The following is a 20,683-nucleotide window of genomic DNA, read 5'->3' on the forward strand; positions in this document are numbered from 1 at the left end:
GCCTGCCCCGGGCGATCTTAAAATGCTGGCGGGCGGGAGCGAAGCGTTCGCTGCTGACCCCCAGCATTTTAAAATCTCACCGTGTCCCGGGGAGATTTTAAAATGCTGGGGGTGCCGACCCCCAGCATTTTAAAATCTCCTTCTGTCCCGGGGAGATTTTAAAATGCTGGGGGTCGGGAGCGTTCGCTGCCGACCCCCAGCATTTTAAAATCTCCCCGTGTCCCGGGGAGATTTTAAAATGCTGGGGGTCGGCAGCGAACGCTTCGCTCCCGACCCCCAGCATTTTAAAACGCTGTTCCGAAGCGGGGGGCGGGAACACCTTCTGAAGACGGGCGGGGGGGCGAAAGTCTTTGTCCCCCCTGCCTGCCTTCCCAGGGGCTTTTAAATCGCCCCGGACAGCGGAGAAGTCCTCCGCTGTCTGGGGAGATTTTAAAATGCTGGGGGTCGGCAGCGAACGCTTCGCTCCCGACCCCCAGCATTTTAAAACGCTGTTCCGAAGCGGGGGGGGGGCGGGAACACCTGCCCCAGCCGCCCCACTTCAGAACGCTGTACCGAAGCGGGGTGGGGGGGCGGGAACACCTGCCCCAGCCGCCCCACTTCGGAACGCTGTTCCGAAGCGGGGTGGGGGGGCGGGAACACCTGCCCCAGCCGCCCCACTTCGGAACGCTGTTCCGAAGCGGGGTGGGGGGGGCGGGAACACCTGCCCCAGCCGCCCCACTTCGGAACGCTGTTCCGAAGCGGGGTGGGGGGGCGGGAACACCTGCCCCAGCCGCCCCACTTCGGAACGCTGTTCCGAAGCGGGGCGGGGGGCGGGAACACCTTCTGAAGGCGGGCGGGGGGCGAAAGTCTTTGTCCCCCCTGCCTGCCTTCCCAGGGGCTTTTAAATCGCCCCGGACAGCGGAGAAGTCCTCCGCTGTCCGGGGCGATTTTAAAATGCCGCCCGCCAGCATTTTAAGATCGCCCGGACAGCGGAGAAGTCCTCCGCTGTCCCGGGTTTTCTAAAATGCTGGGGGTGGGAAGAAAAGCCCTTGGCCCCCCCCCCAGCCTTCAGAAGAGGTCCGGGGACAGACGGTCCCCGGACCTGGTCTGAAGGCGGTTTCCCTAGGAACGCATTAATTGATTTTCAATGCATTCCTATGGGAAACCGTGCATCGCAAGACGAAAAACTCGCAAGACGAAGAGACTTGTGGAACGAATTAATTTCGTCTTGCGAGGCACCACTGTATTAACTGATGCCAAAGAAAGAAGTGGATTTGCCCTGCCAGACCTTAAACTTTATTATGAATCAGCCGTTTTTTGCTGGCTGAGAGAATGGCTGCTTCTTGAAAACACTGAAGTGTTGGATTTAGAAGGTTTCAATAATGCATTTGGCTGGCATGCATATCTGTGGTACGATAAGGTCAAAGCACATAAAGCGTTTAAAAAACATATTGTTAGAAAAGCATTGTTTAATGTTTGGATAAGATATAAGGATTTGTTAGAAAAGAAAACCCCAAGATGGTTGTCACCAATGGAAGCCAAGGCACAGAAAAAACTCAATATGGAGGCCAAATGGCCGAAATATTGCGAAATTCTGGAACAAGATGGAGACAGAATAAAATTGCAGAGCTTTGAAAAATTGAAAAACAAAGTGCGAGATTGGCTCCATTATTACCAAATAATGGAGGCATACAGATTGGACAAAAAAGTTGGTTTCCAGGTGGAAAAATCAAAACTGGAAACAGAATTGTTAGACCCAAAAATCAAGAATTTGTCAGGAATGTATAACTTGCTGTTGAAATGGAACACACAGGATGAAATGGTGAAATCAGCTATGATTAAATGGGCACAAGATGTTGGATATAACATAATGATGGCTGACTGGGAACAGTTATGGACCACAGGTATGAAATTTACAGCATGTAATGCCCTAAGAGAAAATTTAATGAAAATGATCTATAGGTGGTACATGACACCAGTCAAGCTTGGAAAAATTTACCATTTGCCCGACAATAAATAGAATCATAGAATCATAGAGTTGGAAGAGACCACAAGGGCCATCGAGTCCAACCCCCTGCCAAGCAGGAAACACCATCAGAGCACTCCTGACATATGATTGTCAAGCCTCTGCTTAAAGACCTCCAAAGAAGGAGACTCCACCACACTCCTTGGCAGCAAATTCCACTGTCAAACAGCTCTTACTGTTGGAGATGTAATGAGACTGAAGGTACATTCTTTCACCTTTGGTGGACATGCCCAAGGATTAAGACATTCTGGGAGATGATTTATAACGAAATGAAAAAGGCATTTAAATATACCTTCTTGAGGCCTTTCTCCTGGGCATGGTCGGCCAATTGGTGTTAAAGAAGGATAGAACTTTTTTTATGTATGCCACAACAGCAGCAAGAATACTCATTGCAAAGTATTGGAAGACACAAGATTTACCCACCCGGGAAGAATGGCAGATGAAGTTGATGGACTATATGGAACTGGTGGAAATGACTGGCCGAATCCGAGACCAGGGAGAAGAATCGGTGGAAGAAGACTGGAAAAAGTTTAAAGATTATTTACTGAAATACTGTAAAATTAATGAATGTTAGAAGAATGTTGGAATGAAGTTATATGGCTTTAGTAGAAATGTTATAAGGAATTAAGTATAAATAGATTAATAGTATATTAAAGGAAAAAATAAGGTTAGAATGTGTTAAGATAATTATAGGATAGAAAACAGAGGAAGATGGAAAGGAATTGCTGAAACAATTAACAGAAGTGGAATACAAAAAGGGAGGTGTGAGGAGGTCGTTGAAATAAGTGAATGAAAGATAAGATACTGAAATTGTTTGATGTGTTTTAAACTGTTTTTTGTTTTGTTTTGTTAGTTTAATGTGTTAGTGTTATGTAGTGTTTTTATATTGTATTGTACAGTGGTGCCTCGCAAGACGAAATTAATTCGTTCCGCAATTCTCTTCGTCTTGCGGTTTTTTCGTCTTGCGATGCACGGTTTCCCATAGGAATGCATTGAAAATCAATTAATGCGTTCCTAGGGAAACCACCTTCAGACCAGGTCCGGGGACAGTCTGTCCCCGGACCTCTTCTGAAGGCTGGGGGGGGGACAAGGGCTTTTCTTCCCACCCCCAGCATTTTAAAAAACCCTGGGACAGCGGAGGACTTCTCCGCTGTGCGGGGCTATCTTAAAATGCTGGCGGGCGGCATTTTAAAATCGCTCCGGACAGCGGAGGACTTCTCCGCTGTCCGGGGCGATTTAAAAGCCCCTGGGAAGGCAGGCGAAGTGGGGCGGTGGGGCCAGGTGTTCCCGACCCCCCTCCCCACTTCGGAAGAGCTTTCCGAAGTGGGGCGGCGGGGCCAGGTGTCCCCGACCCCCCCGCCCCACTTTGGAACAGCTTTCCGAAGTGGGGCGGCGGGGCCAGGTGTTCCCGACCCCCCTCCCCACTTCGGAAGAGCTTTCCGAAGTGGGGCGGCGGGGCCAGGTGTCCCCGACCCCCCTCCCCACTTCGGAAGAGCTTTCCGAAGTGGGGCGGCGGGGCCAGGTGTCCCCGACCCCCCTCCCCACTTCGGAAGAGCTTTCCGAAGTGGGGCGGCGGGGCCAGGTGTCCCCGACCCCCCTCCCCACTTCGGAAGAGCTTTCCGAAGTGGGGCGGCGGGGCCAGGTGTCCCCGACCCCCCTCCCCACTTCGGAAGAGCTTTCCGAAGTGGGGCGGCGGGGCCAGGTGTCCCCGACCCCCCTCCCCACTTCGGAAGAGCTTTCCGAAGTGGGGCGGCGGGGCCAGGTGTCCCCGACCCCCCTCCCCACTTCGGAAGAGCTTTCCGAAGTGGGGCGGCGGGGCCAGGTGTCCCCGACCCCCCTCCCCACTTCGGAAGAGCTTTCCGAAGTGGGGCGGCGGGGCCAGGTGTCCCCGACCCCCCTCCCCACTTCGGAAGAGCTTTCCGAAGTGGGGCGGCGGGGCCAGGTGTCCCCGCCCCACCTCCCCACTTCGGAACAGCTTTCCGAAGTGGGGCGGCGGGGCCAGGTGTCCCCGCCCCACCTCCCCACTTCGGAACAGCTTTCCGAAGTGGGGCGGCGGGGCCAGGTGTCCCGCCCCCCCTCCCCACTTCGGAACAGGTCCTGGACCTCTTCTGAAGGCTGGCGGGGGCGAAAGTCTTTGCTCCCCCCGCCTGCCTTCAAAAGCTGTCCGGCCCAGGCATCCCGGACCTTTCCGCCAGGAGACTTGCCGGCATGCCGAAGCCTGTGCGCAGCGCGCCCAGGCTTCGCGCATCTCTCTGCCAGCAGCGGCAGCTCTGCAGCTGCTGGCGGAGAGTTGCCGGCATGCCGAAGCCTGCGCGCAGCGCGCCCAGGCTTTGCGGATCTCTCTGCCAGCAGCGGCAGCTCTGCCGCTGCTGACGGAGAGTTGCCGGCATGCCGAAGCCTGCGCGCAGCGCGCCCAGGCTTCGCGCATCTGTCTGCCAGCAGCGGCAGCTGTGCCGCTGCTGGCGGAGACTTGCCGGCATGCCGAAGCCTGCGCGCAGCGCGCCCAGGCTTCGCGGATCTCTCTGCCAGCAGCGGCAGCTCTGCCGCTGCTGGCGGAGAGTTGCCGGCATGCCGAAGCCTGCGCGCAGCACGCCCAGGCTTCGCGGATCTCTCTGCCAGCAGCGGCAGCTCTGCCGCTGCTGGCGGAGAGTTGCCGGCATGCCGAAACCTGCGCGCAGCGCGCCCAGGCTTCGCGGATCTCTCCTGCCTTCAAAAGCCGTCCGGGATAGCAGGAAGCGCTTCCCTGCTATCCCGGACTGCTTTTAAAATGCTGGCGCTGGGGAGCAAAGCCTTTTGGCCCCCGACAGCCTTCCTGGACCTCTTCTGAAGGCCGGAGGGGGGGGAAAGGCTTTGCTCCCCACCGCTAGCATTTAAAAGAGGTCCCCGGAGATTTCCCTATGGGCTTTCGTCTTGCGAAGCAAGCCCATAGGGGAATTCGTCTTGCGAGGCAAATCGCGGACGAAAAAACCTTTCGTCTAGCGAGTTTTTTGTCTTGCGAGGCATTCGTCTTGCGGGGCACTACTGTATTGTTCTTTTTGTTGTTGTTGTAGTAGTGTTTAAATTGTTGGAAAAGTAATAAATATTATTTTCAAAAGAAGAAGAAAAAAAAGCAAAAGTCACAATGTGAGAAGAACTGTGAAGCCAACCAATGGCTCTTCATAGCTCCATCCTTATTTCAGACATTGTGATACATCAGTATATCACAATGTTTAGCTGTTGATATGTCATGAGGTTGAAAACCAAATATTGCCTAGCCCTAGTGTAAATTTCTCTATGCAAAATTTTCTAGTTGTTACGGAAGGGGACTGTTACGGAAGGGGGGGGGGCATGTCTTCTTCACTACAATATATTTGCTCAATTTCCCTAGGACTCCATCACCCCTCCCCTGTCCTCCATAATCTCTCAAGTAATCCTGTCAAAATCACTCTGCCAAACCTTTCCTCTGGGCAATGCCAGGTGACAGACTATGTGTACATGGACCATTGTCTTCTCAGGATGTGCTTATCTGCGCATATCTCCAGCTCTGCATATTCCCCCTCCCTCCTCCATCCGGCTCTCTGCATATTCACCCCTCCCTCCTCCATATGTTAATCTGTGTAACCCAACCTCTTCTTAATGTATTCATGATGTAACTGGGATGTATTTTGCACTGTATTCTGGGATATGGAGGGAAATTTCAAAAGTTCATGTCACCCCTTTCTCTGGGTTCAATCTCACCTTGAACCTGTTGCGCAATAAACTTGGACCTTCTGCAGTTTGCTCCTGTGTCCGGCTGAGCTCATTTTCTTCCGCAGGGACCCACAGACTTAGTCCGATGAGCTGGGTGGCAGAGTAACCCCGCACCCAGATTTTAGCCATAACATAGTGCTTTTTTATTTTTAACAAAGAATATTGTTTCTTTTTTAAAGCTTTGTTTTACTTGCATTTAGTCAACAAACACACTTAATTAGATCAGTCTGTAGGGCATCAGAAAAAATTCCAAAGCAAATTACCCCAGCTTGCATAGTGAAATTTTCTAGTTAAAATTTTAATTCACAGTGCTCTGGAAAATCCACATCACTGTCCTATGCCAAATTAGATGGTAAGCCTCTCAGGGCAGAGGCCTGTCCTTTTGTGCTATGGAACACGGGGAGCTTCCTGGCTCAGAGTGTCTAGTTCAGTACTGCCTACTGCCCAGGGCTTAAGATGAGGTCCTCTTCCTGCCTTACCTGGAGACGGCAGAGATTGAACCTGGGACCTTCTGCATGCAGAGTAGATGCATTCAAAGTACCGTATTTTTCGCTCTATAACACGCACCTGACCATAACACGCACATCGTTTTTAGAGGAGAAAAACAAGGGAAAAAATATTCTGAATGAAACAGTGGACGTATCATTTTTGTGCTTCATGCTGTGGCCACAGACATGTGATCTGATGGTGAATTTGGGGTGACCCAATGCAAAAATCCTGAGAATCCCTGTGGATCCATGCTTTGTAACCACGTTTTTGCACCATTGCAGCCCCAGGCAACAGTGGGTGCGTGATTTTTTTTGGGGGGGCAGGCTGTAGCCATGGACATGCTATGTGCTCTGATGGTGAATTTTGGCTGACCCAATGCAAAGATCCTGAGGATCCATGTGGACCCATACTTTTTAACCACGTTTTTGCACCATTGCAGCCCCAGGCAACAGTGGGTGCGTGATTTTTTTGGGGGGGGACAGGCTGTAGTCATGGACATGCTATGTGCTCTGATGGGGAATTTTGGCTGACCCAATGCAAAGATCCTGAGGATCCATGTGGATCCATGCTTTGTAACCACATTTTAAGTGGGGAGGGAAGGAAAAACACAGAAGGCTAAGAATGCAGGAGAGGGCTATAACGTGAGGAAAGGAAGGCAAAAGTTTCCCCCCACCCACCCACCCACCCAAGCCAGCCAGCGTGTGCGCTCTCTCTCTCTCTCTCTCTCTCTCTCTCTCCCTCTTTAAATGGAAGAAAGCATATTTGAATGCTGTGTGTCTCCAAAAACAAAAAGCAGGAAGTCAAATCAGAATTTTAAGCCGAACCTGTAATCTCTCTTCCCTTCACAAACATTGTTCCTCCGGAGCAGGGAGAGGATAGAAGGACGGACGCTCTGCTTCCCCCTCTACTTGCCTGGAGGGGAGGGGCTTCCCCTGCTCTTTGTTCCGTTTGAGCAAACACAGTAACGAAACAGAGAGGGCGGGCAGTAAGACCCTGAGGCAGAATGCAGGAAAGCTTCTCTTCAGGCTTCCCTTCTCCCTGAAGCGCGGTTTGATTTTTGCCTCATTTTTCGGCTCCAGGGACCACACATTCGCTCCATAACACGCACAGACATTTCCCCTTCCTTTTTAGGAGAAAAAATCTGCGTGTTATAGAGCGAAAAATACGGTATATCTAAACTAAAGGTTGACAACAGAATTCACAGTGCTTTTGGAATACTTTTCTTCCTGGTGGAAAGCCATTTAACAAATCTGGTTAAATTTGTAGTGCAAATGTGACCAAAAGTAGTCTTTTTTTCTTACGTGCTTGTGTGGCAGATGTTGGAATAGTCGTCCCTGATATCACAAACACATTGTCTTCTCCCTGTCCCCTTTCCACTTTTTGCAGCCTTGTTACTTGAGAGACTGGGAGATGCAGGTACACTTCAAAATCCACGGGCAAGGAAAGAAGAATCTGAATGGAGATGGCTTTGCAATCTGGTACACAAAGGACCGTATGCAGCCAGGTAAAAGACTTTTCTCTCGAGCGCATTGCCAAACCACAAGCCACTGCTCAAGGGACCAAATGCATGCAGATCCATAGCAGTGAGCCACCTGGCTGCTTTGCGCCCGTCTCTAGATTCTGATAGCACAGATCAGCTTTCTGTGGATTGGGGTTTGTGTGTGTATATTGACATCTTCTTTTGCATTTGCAATGCACCGGGAGATGACTTGTCTTGTGTAATGGATGGGAAGTGAGCTAAAAGCTACCTCAAACAGAACTTTATTGAATGGAGTACAATTTTCCAGTTTAGGTTTTCTTCTTTTATAGTGGCTGTAAGGCAATACACTTAAAGCTGCTGAGTTAAAAACCCAGCTCCTGCATTCTCCCCCCCCCATCATGAATAATAATAATAATAATAATTTCCTTCTTACTGTTTTCTTGCTGCAATTGTTTTGCACTGCTAAAGTTGGCAAGCTAGTACTAGTTTAAGTTGTGAACATAACCGGGAAGCAGGTTCCCTCTTCAGTATGTAGTGGGAACCCCAAAGAATCTCTCCAGATTTTTTCATTGTGATGTCAGGGGATGCAACAGAAAGTGCACTGGGAGATAATTAATGGTTGCCACACCAATGTCTGCTCATCTGGTTCTAGGCTAGTGGCTCTTGAGTGTGAGAACACCCCTGAGATCCTGTGCTTTGCCTAATGCCACATGATAAATTTGTTTTGGCCCTAAATGGATGCCGATCACTTCTCCTGCCCCCAGTAACTGGCTCTACGTGGGGCTGCCCTTGAGACTGACCCAGAAACTCCAGCGGGTGCAGAATGCCGCGGCGAGACTCCTTATGGGGTCTTCGCTGCGGGATCACATTCATCCGGTATTATACCAGCTGCACTGGCTCCCGGTGGAGTACAGGATCAGGTTTAAGGTGCTGGTCTTAACCTTTAAAGCCCTATATGGCCTAGGACCCTCGTACCTACGGGACCGCCTCTCCTGGTATGCCCCACAGAGAAACCTACGGTCTGCAAATAATAACATCCTCAAGGTCCCAGGCCTCAGAGAGGTTAGGCTGGCCTCAACTAGAGCCAGGGCCTTCTCGGCTGTGGCTCCAATCTGGTGGAACGCTCTGTCACAAGAGACTAGGGCCCTGCGGGACCTGACATCTTTCCGCAGGGCCTGCAAGACAGAGTTGTTCCGCCAGGCCTTTGGTCAGGGCGCAGCCTGACTCCCTCCTCTGGCAACCTGCACAGAATTTTGCTTAATTGGTTGCCATCAATTTGATTTAATTAATTTTTATAATGAAATATTTTTAGATTGTGTGATTATTTGACTGATTATTTGATTGTTGTTAGCCGCCCTGAGCCCGGCTTCGGCTGGGGAGGGCGGGATATAAATAAAATTTATTATTATTATTATTATTATTATTATTATTATTATTATTATTCTGCTTGCTCCACCAAGTGGTGGAGTAAAATGCTAGAAAGCAGCAGCTGGTGGAAGCTGATGGTGAACACACTGACATCTGTTCTAGGGCCTGTCTTCGGGAGCAAGGATAACTTTCTAGGGCTGGGAGTGTTTGTAGACACCTATCCAAATGAGGAAAAGCAGCAGGAGGTAAGGTGGCTTTGGAACAGCGGTTAAAGCAGTGGGAAAGCGGGGGGGGGGGGCAATCCTTGTTGTTCAGTGTCCCGGGTGTCCATAGCAATGGGATGAAGGTTTTGGGTTTTTTAAATGCTAAGCCTGTTTTCTGCTTACTAGCTGGTTCAGGGTCTGCAGTTGGCCATGAATGAAATAAAATGAACCACAAATAGCATGATCTGGGTGTTTAGAGTGCAGGATTTTAATACTTCCAGCACAATGTAAATTTGCCATGGTCTCTATCAATTCAGTTTTTCATAAGCATTGCTTTTTGCTACTCATCTGAAGGGCTGAGAAACTGTGCACTGAAGCCACACGCCCCAATGACAGGAAATATATATTTAGCTTTGCTTCAACCAACTTTGCCCATGTGCTTCCCAGGCTTTTCCCTGTATAACTTTATATCCACTGGGCATAGCTTTCTTGAGCTTCATGCCCACTCAGTGTTTTGGATGACAGCTCCCCACAGGCTCCACCAACATGGCCATGCTTCCCCATGATCCCCAGCAAAGTATTATTTATTATTAAATACATTAGTTGCTCTATCTTGCCCAGGGCAACTTAAAGTGACTTACAACCAACTAAACCCCCATTAAAATCAAGAGGAGAAAGAAATACATTTAGAAACATCTGGCCCACTTCTGGCCATAGATAGTTAAAGGCCAAAGACCTGGTTGAGGAGGAATGTTTTCACCCTGTGCCTTAAGATGTATAATGAAAGCGCCAGGTGATTCTCCTTGGGGAGAGCATTTCACAAATGGGCCCCTACCGTAGAAAAGGCCCGTTCTCGCGTTGCCTCCTTCTGGAGGAAGCACACAAAGGGCCTCAGATGATGAGCATATGACCACGTTGTGGCTGGTGGTAGATGCAGTCCCAGATGCCTCCTGGGTACCAGGCTGACAAAGCCAGGACTAGAATTGTGGAAACTCCTCATTTAAAAAAAGATGGGCTAGCCAGCTATTTAAAATACGTTCCTTAACTTACAAGATCTTTATTGGTTTCTGCCTTCTTTACTGAGATTGATGCAAATGTTTTTGTACATGGAAGTGTGCATTCATCATACCGTATTTTTCGCTCTATTGGACGCACCGGACCACAGGACACACCTAGTTTTTAGAGGGGGAAATCAAGGAGAAAAATATTATCCCCCCCCCAGCCCCAAAGAGCAACGGACAGGCTGCATGCAGCCTGTCCACTTCTCCCAGAGCTTCTCGGGGCTGCGGGGGAAGCCCGGGTTCCCCCCCACCCAGCCCCAAAGAGCAAAGAAGCCAAGACAGCGTGCAGGATCCATAGCCGCGCAACCTCTCCAGCCAGGAGCTAAACCTCTCCAGTGCGGCTAAAGAAGACAAGGCAGCAAGCGCGATCCATCCCGCTCACTGCCTTGGCTTCTTCTTTAGCCTTGCACAGCATCTTTAGTCTTGCGCAACGGGATGGATTGCGCCCGCTGTCCACCGGGGCTGGACTAGATGACTCCTGGGGTTCCCTTCCAACCCTGCAATTCTATGACCTCGGAAGGTGTTTGGGGTCTCCACCACTGGAGGCTTTTAAGCAGCGGTTGGGGGACCATCTGCCTGGCGTTCTTTAGCTGTGATTCCTACATTGTGAGGGGGCTGGGCTAGATGATCCTTGGGTGGCCCTCCCAACTCTATACAGTCCTACAGTTCTGTGGCAGGAGATCCACAGCCACTTCACACAATGCCCACTCTCAATTTTCATCTGAGAGACATGTGTCTCTCAGTACCCCCCTACCTGCCACACTTCTCCCACCCCACTTAAGCTGAGGGAATTCCTGCCCAGAGAAACTCCCAGCAATCAAGGAGGAGGAATCCGCTGCAGCCGTGAGCAGCGGAGGATCCATGGTCCCCTTCCTTCTCTCCTCCGTAGTTGCTTTGAAGCAGGAAAGTGGGAGAGGAGCTGCTTACACGAGTGTAAGCTGCTCCCCTCCCACTTTGCTGCTTCAAAGGGAGCCCGGGAGGAGGGAATCTGCTGCAGCCTCGAGCAGCGAAGAGGATCCATGGGTCCCCTCTTTCCCTCCTCCGTGGTTGCTTTGAAGCAGGAAAGTGGGAGAGGAGCTGCTTACACGAGTGTAAACTGCCCCCCTCCCACTTTCCTGCTTCAAAGCAATTACGGAGGAGGAATCCGCTGCAGCCTCGAACAGCGGAGGATCCATGGTCCCCTTCCTTCCCTCCTCCGTAGTTGCTTTGAAGGAGGAAAGTGGGAGAGGAGCTGCTTACACGAGTGTAAGCTGCTCCCCTCCCACATTGCCGCTTCAAAGGTAGCCCGGGAGGAGGGAATCTGCTGCAGCTTCCCCCACCTCCCGCAAAAGCCGCGCGCTCTTTAAAGGGGCTGTGCGGCTTCTCCTGGCTTTTCTGGGAGGTGGGGGGATTCCCCCACCTCGTAGAAAAGCCCGCAGGAGCCGCGCAGCCTTTAAAGAGGGTGCCGCTCTTGGGGGCTTTTCCCCCAGGAGGGAGAAGGGACTGCTGCAGCCAGTCAGTCCCTTCTCCCTCCTAGAGAAAAGCCCGCAAGAGCGCACGAAGCTTGTGTGCGGCTCTTGAGGGCTTTTCCCGCCTGCCTCCCCCCTGCATTCGCTCCATAGGACGCACACACATTTCCCCTTGCTTTTTAGGAGGGAAAAAGTGCGTCCTATGGTGCGAAAAATACGGTATATCTGAGGAAGGAGCTATGAAGGAACCTTGTCTTGAATCAGTGACTATTATATCTGCCTCTTTTTCTTTTTACCAAGTCAGAATTGAGGAGCTTCTGTCTGGTGCCCTAAAGGACACCCTGCTATCAGGTTTGCTGCCATATTGCAGCTTCTCTGTCAATGTGAAATCTTTTCTGAGTTTAATTCCCAACTCTCATCCTATTACTGCCCTGTCTTGGTTGAGATACGATAATGCCTAACCTGTAAATCCCAAACCCATCTGACTAGTTATTCTAAGCCAATGCTGCTTGCTTTTGATTCTACGTTTTCAATTCTATTTTTGTATGTGCAGGGAGTTTTTCTTCATTGGAATCAAATGTTTTAATCCCTTCCTGCAACCTAAAGCTGTACAATCTAGGAAAATTTTGCCATCCGATTCTATTCTGAAAGTTAAACTGGTTGGAATTGCCAGATGTTCTGTACAGCTGTGATGTGCTATGTTGAATATTCTGCCCAGTGTTCTGAAATTGCCATCTCCAGCCTGGTGTCTTCTAGGGCTGATGTGAGTTGTAATCCAAGGCACCAGGTTGGGGAAGGTTGTTCAGAACAAGGGTGGCCAAGTTCAGTAATACAGTTGAACTAATGACCCCGTTCCAAGGCCTTGGAGCAGGTCTCTATCTCTTTCTCTCCCTCCCCTCTGTCTCTCCCATTCCCTGTCCACCACAGGTCACTTTAAATCAAGACCTCTGAACATGGCTTCCAGATTCAAATGGTTTGTACCATGGACCATCCTTGGCAGAATGTGGCATGCCCTGTAGCGGCTCACCTTATTGTGGAGCAGAGCAGCTCTGCGACAACAAAACTACCCCTTCCCATGTTTCCTTTGGATCTCTCCTCTTCAAATGGCAAGCAGACTTGCTGCACAATGAGGCTCTGCAATTTCAGACCTTTAAAAAAAAAATCTGGTTGGCCTTGCTGTGGAAATACTGAGCAGTTGTTTTTCCCCCAAATAAGCTGATATTTGCTCAGGTTTGCTAATACTATTTGAGCTTTGCTTTTGTTTGCCTACCTGAGGGGGCTCTTTGTATTCCCTTTTGAAACGTCTCCCTTCAGAGGAGCTCTGAATTTACCTTAAATGGCAGTGAAAGCCATTCTTGAACCTCTGGTACTAACCCTGCTGGGCCCTCCCATGAAAGGAAGTTCAGTTTCTCTTCCCGCTCCCCGTGGTCTTGGCCAGGGAACATACACTTGGGTGGTTAAAGTGAAGCACCTCCCCCCCCATTGAAAAAGAAGGCTCATTTTACTTGTACGCGCAAGAGAGTTTTATTGTAAAGTCACTTGCCTGCCTCAGAATAGCCTCACCTGCTCTGCCTCTGCATGAGCTGCTGGTCTAGGCATACCTCAGGCAGGGAGCAGGCAGCCGCCTTGAAGGGTGAGTCACTTTGGTTCCTCCCTGTAGTTAGGAATGAGGAGAGTGATCCAGTTGCACCAGATTCAGGAATAGCAGCATTGCCTGTTGCCAGCTGAGACCAACAGTGGATGGAGGTGAAGACGCCCCTCCGGATGAAAGGCTGGTCCAACAGGGAGCCATCACTGTAGGTGGATCTCTAGGGCCACAGGTGTCCTTGGCCATCTGATTCAGTTGATTTCTCCTTCGTGTTGTCTGGTGCATCTGGCAAGTGTGCAAAGAACTTGGTGCACATGACTTGCTGGGGGATGGCGGCACTGCTTACGAAGCATTTGGCTGGTAAGCTGTGCGTCAATAAGTATCTTGATACCGTGTGCTGTCTTTTTTTAATGTCAGGATTTGCAGTTTGAAAAACACAACCCTTTCCATTGCATATATGCAAGCACATGGTTTGGCTGGGTTCCTGCTTGGTACTGTTGGGTACTTCAGTTCATATCATTGAGCCCATTTGTGGTTAAATTTCCTCACTTGCGCTTTTAGAGAGTTTCTTTAGATTTGTATCAAAATATCCCTGACCATCAATTCCAGGAATATGAATAGTTGCCAAGGCTTTCCCCAATGTGGATCTTGGTTACGGTTGAGTGGTGGTGTGTAGTTTTACTGGTCAATGTTTAACTGTCTGTTGGATGACTGTCTCTTGCTTCATTCCTTCCCTCTCTCCCTTGCTTTGCAATAACTGTTCTGGATTCTCAGGCCCAGAAGAAGAGGTATTCCTCAGGAAACCAGGTACTTGAAGATGCTCTCCTAGCCTTGCATCAAGCTTGTAGCGTTCTTTTTGCTTTTGAGGTTTATGTCTGCCAATATCCCAGGTCGGAAACTCCAGTGCTTAGAACCAGAGTGACAATTATTGAATTACAGCCTGTTTTACTGGGCCACCCTCTATCTTTCCATTCTTCACCATCCTTTCCCTGCAGATCTGGCTTTGCAATATGTGTAGTTACTGGGATATTTTGCCCTGCCTTCTCTTGTGAGTCTCATCAGTTTAATGCATTTGGACCATAGGGACCTCTGGGTTCAAATCTCAGACTCCTCAGCTGGCCTTGGGCAAACCACAAGCTCTAACCACAAATTTCAGGCTTCGGGCACTGACTGTACCCTTTTTTCAGCAGTGGGTGAAACACTCCCATTCCCTTGCATAGGCGCCATTGCCTTTGCTCCCAGAAGATGCTTCCTGCCTGCCTGCCTGCTGGGGGAGTTGCCCCAGAGCCAGGAAGGTTTATCTTGGCTGGGCCGGATCAGTCCCACGGAGATCCTGACCTTGAAGGCATCAGGAGCCCCCTCCTCCATGCATCTGTCCAGTCCTCTTTTAAAACCTTCCAGGTTGGTGGCCATCACTGCCTCTTGTGGGAGCGAGGATGCTCTGTGTGAAGGAGGACTTTACTTTATCCATCCAGAGTCTTCCAGCATTCAGCTTCATTGAGCTCCATGAGTTCTAGCGTTTTGAGAGAGAGCAAACTTTTCTGTTTGCCTTCTTCATGCCATGCATGAGTTTATAAACTTCTTCCTTCTCACCTCTTCCCTTTAGCAGAAGACCTTGCATGGTGGCTTTAGGACAGACAAGTGTTTTTTGTTAAAAATTATGAAACTCTCAGTATTCAAAGTGTGGCGATGGTCGCTGCTTTAGATGGCTTTAAAGGGAGTTGAGGCAAATCCATAAAGGAGGGCAGGTCTATCAGTGGATTATCCAGTAGTCATAACAGCGAAACAAAATCTGTGCTTTTGACTGACTTGATGCGGGGTGGGGTGGGGCTCTTGCAGGCTTTCAAGCATATTTTTAATAAATCATATGGCTTAGAAACTTGAGGATTATTATTTTTAAAAACTTGAAGTTTTGAGAAATGGAATTCTGTGCCCAGTTCCATAGTCTATATGTTTCTAGGCTTGTGCTGAAAGATGGAGTACTTAACAACACTTGATGCAGATATCAGAAGTAATACACTGATGTTGCCTGGTTAGAAATGTATAGTCTAAAAGGGCAAGATGCATCTCTTAGAAGAATTTCATGGGGCACAAGCCCCACGGTTAAGTTCTCCCGTGAGGTTGGCAAAGGACCTGTGTTCTCTCACGACAATCAAACCATTCATGGAGAACTTCACTCTCCGTCTGTAGCCATCTTGCAGTAACCAGGAAGTCTCCAGCCTATTGTTTAGTCAAGTGGAGCAGCCTGTTGGCTCAGGCTGAGCTACAGTTGCTTAAGCTGGTGGTGGGCATTTTATATCGTTGTACATTAGTTAGTTTTGTACCTATTTGCTAGGTGAGACTCAATGTGTTTTGAGAGCATCAAAACACACCCTTCCAGAATTTGGGGCGTGCCTCTCCTATTTCTGCTGTGCCTGTGGGTAACCTGCAAGTAACTGAGCACAAGAGCACACTCTCCTGTGACTTCCAGCAACGGGCATTCAGAAACATTACTAGCTCTGAACGTGGAGGCAGAACTTGGGCATCATGGCTGGTAGACATTGATAGCTTTCTTCTCCATCACTGCCTCCTTTGGGAGTGAGTGCTCTTGCCTAACCCTTTTTTAGACCTTAACTTTTGCTCAGACGTAGGAGTAGCTTATGCTGATCTGTGCTTGCTTGTCCAGAGTAAGTCCCAGCCCTGCTAATGCTCATGCTGGGTTCTGTCTCTGTCCTGCTTGGCTCCCTGCATGCCTGTTTCCCCTCATTGTCCACTGGATGTGACCAGACCTTTGACAGAGCAGTGTGCAAATAGCCGGCTGACCTGCAGTTCCTCCCTTCCCTTCCAGCGGGTGTTCCCATACGTCTCTGCCATGGTGAGCAATGGGTCCCTCGCCTATGACCACGACAGAGATGGCAGACCCACTGAACTTGGTGGATGCACAGCAATGGTGCGCAACTTGAACCACGACACATTTCTGGTGATCCGCTATGTGAAGAGGAGGCTTACGGTGAGTCTTTCTCTGCGCACTTCGTCTGCTGCATTCCACATTCCCACCGGCATTCCTCAGGTGTGGCCTCAGAAAGGAGTAGGTTGGATTGAGTCTTCTCTCTTTTCAGGTCTTGCTTGATATCGATGGCAAGCATGAATGGAGAGACTGCATTGACATCCCAGGAGTACACTTGCCACGTGGCTACTTCTTTGGGGTCTCTTCTGTCACCGGGGACCTGTCGGGTACTGCTTTTAAGGCCGACTGAAAGCATCCTCCTCCTGCTGCTGTGTTTTTCAAGAGTCCAAAGCCAGATCTCCTAGAAGCAGAAATGAAGAAGTTCAGGAAAAAGTGAACCCATAAATGGCTGCTGGCTCTCATGTTTTCCTGTAGTTCTGTTTGTAGATGCCTAAAATATCTTTAGTCTTTCTCAGGCATAGGTAAACAGATATTTTGGGACTACAATTCCCATTATCCCTCATCACTGGTCCTGTTAGCTAGGGATGATGGGAGTTGTAGTCCCAAAACATCTGGAGGGCCGAGTTTGCCTATGCTTGGTCTTTCTGGACCAGGCGAGGGCAGACTTCAGGCTTGTGGGATCTACATTACAACTCACAGATGCATCAGCTGTAGCCAGGGGCTAAAGATGTGCACTTAGAATTAAGAGAAAATTGCACCTAGGAACATCTTGAGTTTCAGAATTAGAACTGAGCTCACAGTCCTTGCACTTGCAAACATATCGGCTGTATTTTCATGGGTCTCATTTTCAAATGGGCATCACTCATGTGCCTTGTGTGGGTTCCTCTCACTTAGACATGGCCTCTTACATGCTCCCAACTGGGCTCATTCACCCTTTTTTTACTCATGTCTCACCAAAGTTTCTATAAGTTATAATTGCTTAGCGGTGACCTCTGTCTGCCCATTGCACCCCAGTGGCCTAAGGGCTGCACAGCTTCTCCTCTGAAGATGCAAATCCTGTCCATAAGTCAGAGCTGGTTGTTCCTCTTTAATCTAAAGGAATGGCTGGCTGCGCATGGAACATGGGGAGAACTCCAGGATGGTTGCATCACCCAGGGCCAACTGCCATTGTACAGTGGGAAGGAGAGGGTGGATCTAAGTTGACCGAAGGGGTCTGCTGTGCAGCTGTGTGTTCTTGCCATTCTGTGAGCATGTTAATGAAGTCCAGCTTAAAGGACTGCCACACAGCCGCTGGTGTTGGGTCTGTTTAGGCAGCCTAGTTCCACAAAGTTCCCTCCAGTCAGTGATGGGCAAAGTCATTCCTATTTGTGAGGAGTTTGGGAAGAGCTATCTGTCTACTCTTCTCCAGATAGAATTGACAAAACAGAGTTCTTGAACAATGGTCGCAAGCCATTCCTGAGATGTGTGTGAGAGCCAAGTGGGAAGGCTACCTGGCCAACCAGTAGAGGTTGTGCTCCCTCCCACGCAAGGGGGAATTTCAGCAGGTGTGAGGGGAGTGCCTGCCTGCCTGCCTGCCTATTGTGCTCACACTCTTCCTTCTCCCTATTCCTCTTTTGCCCCAGATAACCATGACATCATTTCCCTGAAGCTGTACCAACTGACTGTTCAACGGACACTGGAGGAGGACAAGCGGGACAAAGAAGTCTTCTTACCTGTGGTGGAGAACATGAAACTGCCTGGAAGTAAGTGTGGGTGGGTGGAGTGATGGGGCTTTAGGGCTGGAGTTTCAGGAAGAGATGCTGTAGGGATGCAGACTTTTGGTTGCTTGCAGAGGAGTCCTGCTCTTTTGATCTTAAGATACTGATATCACACAGTTAATTCTTACTTGTGCAGAAATGGGCCTTGTCTGCAACACTGACAGAAGGAGGTCAGTTTCAAAGGTCAGATGTTAAGTCCCTGAAGGCTTAAGAGTTGTCCAGATAATTCACTTGTGCGTCTGCAGCATGGATGCCACTTCCCTGACTTGTAATTCAACACTCCTTGGGACCAGGAAGATGAAGCAACTTGGCTGGTGTTTGTGGGGAAGAGACACAATTCTCTGGCATAGCACATGACTTGCATGAAAAAAGTCCCAGCTTCAATTCCCAGCATCCCCAGGAAAGATTTTGCCTTAAACCCTGGAGAGCCACTGCTGTGCAAGTAAGTGAAAGCCAGAGGTGGGGAGCTGTGGCCCTCCAGATGTGGTTGGATTCCAACTCCCATGAGCCCCAGCCAGCATGGCCAGTGGTCAGGGGTGATGGGAGTTGTAGTTGAGAAACATCCAGAGGGCCACCAGTTAGGCACCCCCTTCCCTGGTGTAGAAAGCACTGAGCTTAGATGGGCCCTTGATCTCTAGATGAGCCCCTGCTGCTGCTCTTCCCAGAATCTGTTACTCAAAGGCACAATACACCTGAGATTTAGATCCCATCTAGGTATTCTGGCGAATAGTCAACCACAAACTAAATCTGTCCTCCATGCCTACTCACTCTGCTAACCTTTCTTGATGTGAAGCTAAGTTTGGCCAAGGAATTCAGCCAAAGAGGCGCAAGGTTGTTCATGGCTATTTCTTGGTAGCTGAGCCTGATCTGTGTTTCCATCCTTTGCAGTAGAGACTCCAATGGAACCAATGAGTGGCCTTGCTCTCTTCTTGATCGTCTTCTTCTCGTTGGTTGCCATCGTGTTTGCCATCGTCATTGGAATTATAGTCTACAACAAATGGCAGGAACAGAGCCGGAAACACTTTTACTGATTTGGAGGCGTCCTGTTGCATTCTTCCTCCTTTGCCTTCTGGAGGGCCATTGGTTTGTTGGCATGGGTGGTTGCCTATGCAGGCAGCTAGTTTCCAGAAGCCATGCTGTGAGGACTCCTGTCCATCTGGATCTTATACTTCTAATGGCAGCCTTTGGATTGGTGGTGGGCCCCCAATGATGGAGGCAGCCATATCACTCTGCTCTACTTTGACTGCTTTGAACTGTGAGTTTTCAACACTGGCATTTCTACGAGACTTTATAGACATATCCTTGATCATGCAATGTGAAGTGAACATTCATCACATTGCTCTATGTAGATGGGAGAGACGTTTAGCCAATGAGATCTGGATTTGGTAACCTCTGCTGTTCCCTGTGGAGACTGGTTGGAAACCAGAGTAGTTGGGTGGGTGTCGAAACGCTGGTATGTTGATCAAGGCTGTTTGGTCTGGATGTTCTACTGCAGAGGGTAGCTAAGCTGAGTTTTGCAGATGTTGTATTCCAACTCTTGTCAGCCCCAGCCAGACAAGACAGTGGTTGGGGATGATGGGAGTTGTAGTCCAGCAGTATATGGAGGGCCACAGGTTAGCTAACATTGTTTTACTGGGATGCCATATCTAGCATGTAGATCAGTCTTTGGCAACCTAGCGCCCTCCAGTTTTGGACTACAGCTCCCATCAGCCCCAACCAGCTAGCTTGGCAAGGGAAGCCGGGAAGCTTGTATCTATAAGAAACCAAGGTATCCTTACCTTATGTCCCACAAATACACCTTTACTCTTATTTTTCCTCTAGTTTACAAAGACACCACCCTGCAGAATAAACAAATGTGAATTCCCCCCCTCCTAAAATAAATGGCAGCCTGCCTTATAATCCTGTCCCTCCCACTCCAAATTGAGACCTTCTGGCTTGCCTAACTGGACAAACTGCTGTACGTTTTTATTCAGGTGCTACAAAGCAGTTGACTCCTACAGCAACTAAAAGGCAGCCCCTCTGTGCTCTTTCCTCTTTCCGAAGCGGGGAGCCTCCCCTGGTTGCTCTGCTAATGGAGGTTGGGTGGGGGGGAAATCCCTTTGTTTTAAATACTAGCTGCTCCATTGATGGGAACTCAGCTGAGGGGCCTCCCTTGCCAGTCATCCTCTGAGCCTTGCTAGCCAGCCGTGTGATGGAAAGGACAGGATGCCTCTTCTTCCTAGGTCCCACCAGAAGCCTGGTGGCTGGTGGTTCCGGAGATCTGTACTGGGAGCAGTGGCAGACTTTAGGCTAACGTTTCAGAGGCACTCTGTGCAATGCCAAAATTTGGTGCCTCCACCTCTCGTCTTCTGCTGTTCCTCATTGTTGAAGCACCCGATGTGGAGCCCTCTCAGCTCGGCGCCCAGGGCAGGCGTTTCCCTAAATCCGCCTCTCCTAGTGGCCTCACTTCCCTGAAAGTCATCTTTGCCTGCTGTTATTTTCCTGAGCACACAGCTGACCTGCCGAGTAATGTGGAAGGCAGTGCACTATGCCAGAGCACCGAGAAGCTGATGTGAAAACTGAAAGGTAGACAGGATGGCGGGTGGGGATTTATTTTCTTATTGGCGAATTACTGTTTTAGACAAAATGCTGCTGACATTTATTGCTGCTATCACCATATATATATATA

General features: G+C 49.6%; 1 protein-coding gene and 1 long non-coding RNA gene across 4 annotated transcripts in view; both read left to right on the top strand.

The window, feature by feature from the left end:
* LMAN2L (lectin, mannose binding 2 like) overlaps nucleotides 1-20,683 on the top strand; it is a 28,919-nt gene extending 8,236 nt beyond the window's left edge. The window contains exons 3-9 of one of the 3 annotated variants that reach the window (XM_082230412.1): nucleotides 7,610-7,727; nucleotides 9,234-9,316; nucleotides 14,146-14,178; nucleotides 16,199-16,360; nucleotides 16,470-16,584; nucleotides 17,881-18,000; nucleotides 18,904-20,683. In XM_082230412.1, the coding sequence (XP_082086538.1) occupies nucleotides 7,610-7,727; nucleotides 9,234-9,316; nucleotides 14,146-14,178; nucleotides 16,199-16,360; nucleotides 16,470-16,584; nucleotides 17,881-18,000; nucleotides 18,904-19,046 (774 nt within the window). In that variant the 3' untranslated portion in view covers nucleotides 19,047-20,683. Of the gene's footprint in view, nucleotides 1-7,609; nucleotides 7,728-9,233; nucleotides 9,317-14,145; nucleotides 14,179-16,198; nucleotides 16,361-16,469; nucleotides 16,585-17,880; nucleotides 18,001-18,903 lie in introns of those variants that run through there. The other 2 variants (XM_082230413.1, XM_082230414.1) reach the window with 2 other exon arrangements.
* On the top strand, nucleotides 9,324-12,988 carry LOC309536590. Its single transcript, XR_014221654.1, has 2 exons — nucleotides 9,324-9,444; nucleotides 12,564-12,988. It is a non-coding gene; the product is annotated as an uncharacterized lncRNA (long non-coding RNA).

The sequence above is a fragment of the Podarcis vaucheri genome, assembly GCF_965113315.1.
Source record: "Podarcis vaucheri genome assembly, chromosome: 7".
NCBI classification, from domain to species: Eukaryota; Metazoa; Chordata; class Lepidosauria; order Squamata; family Lacertidae; genus Podarcis; species Podarcis vaucheri.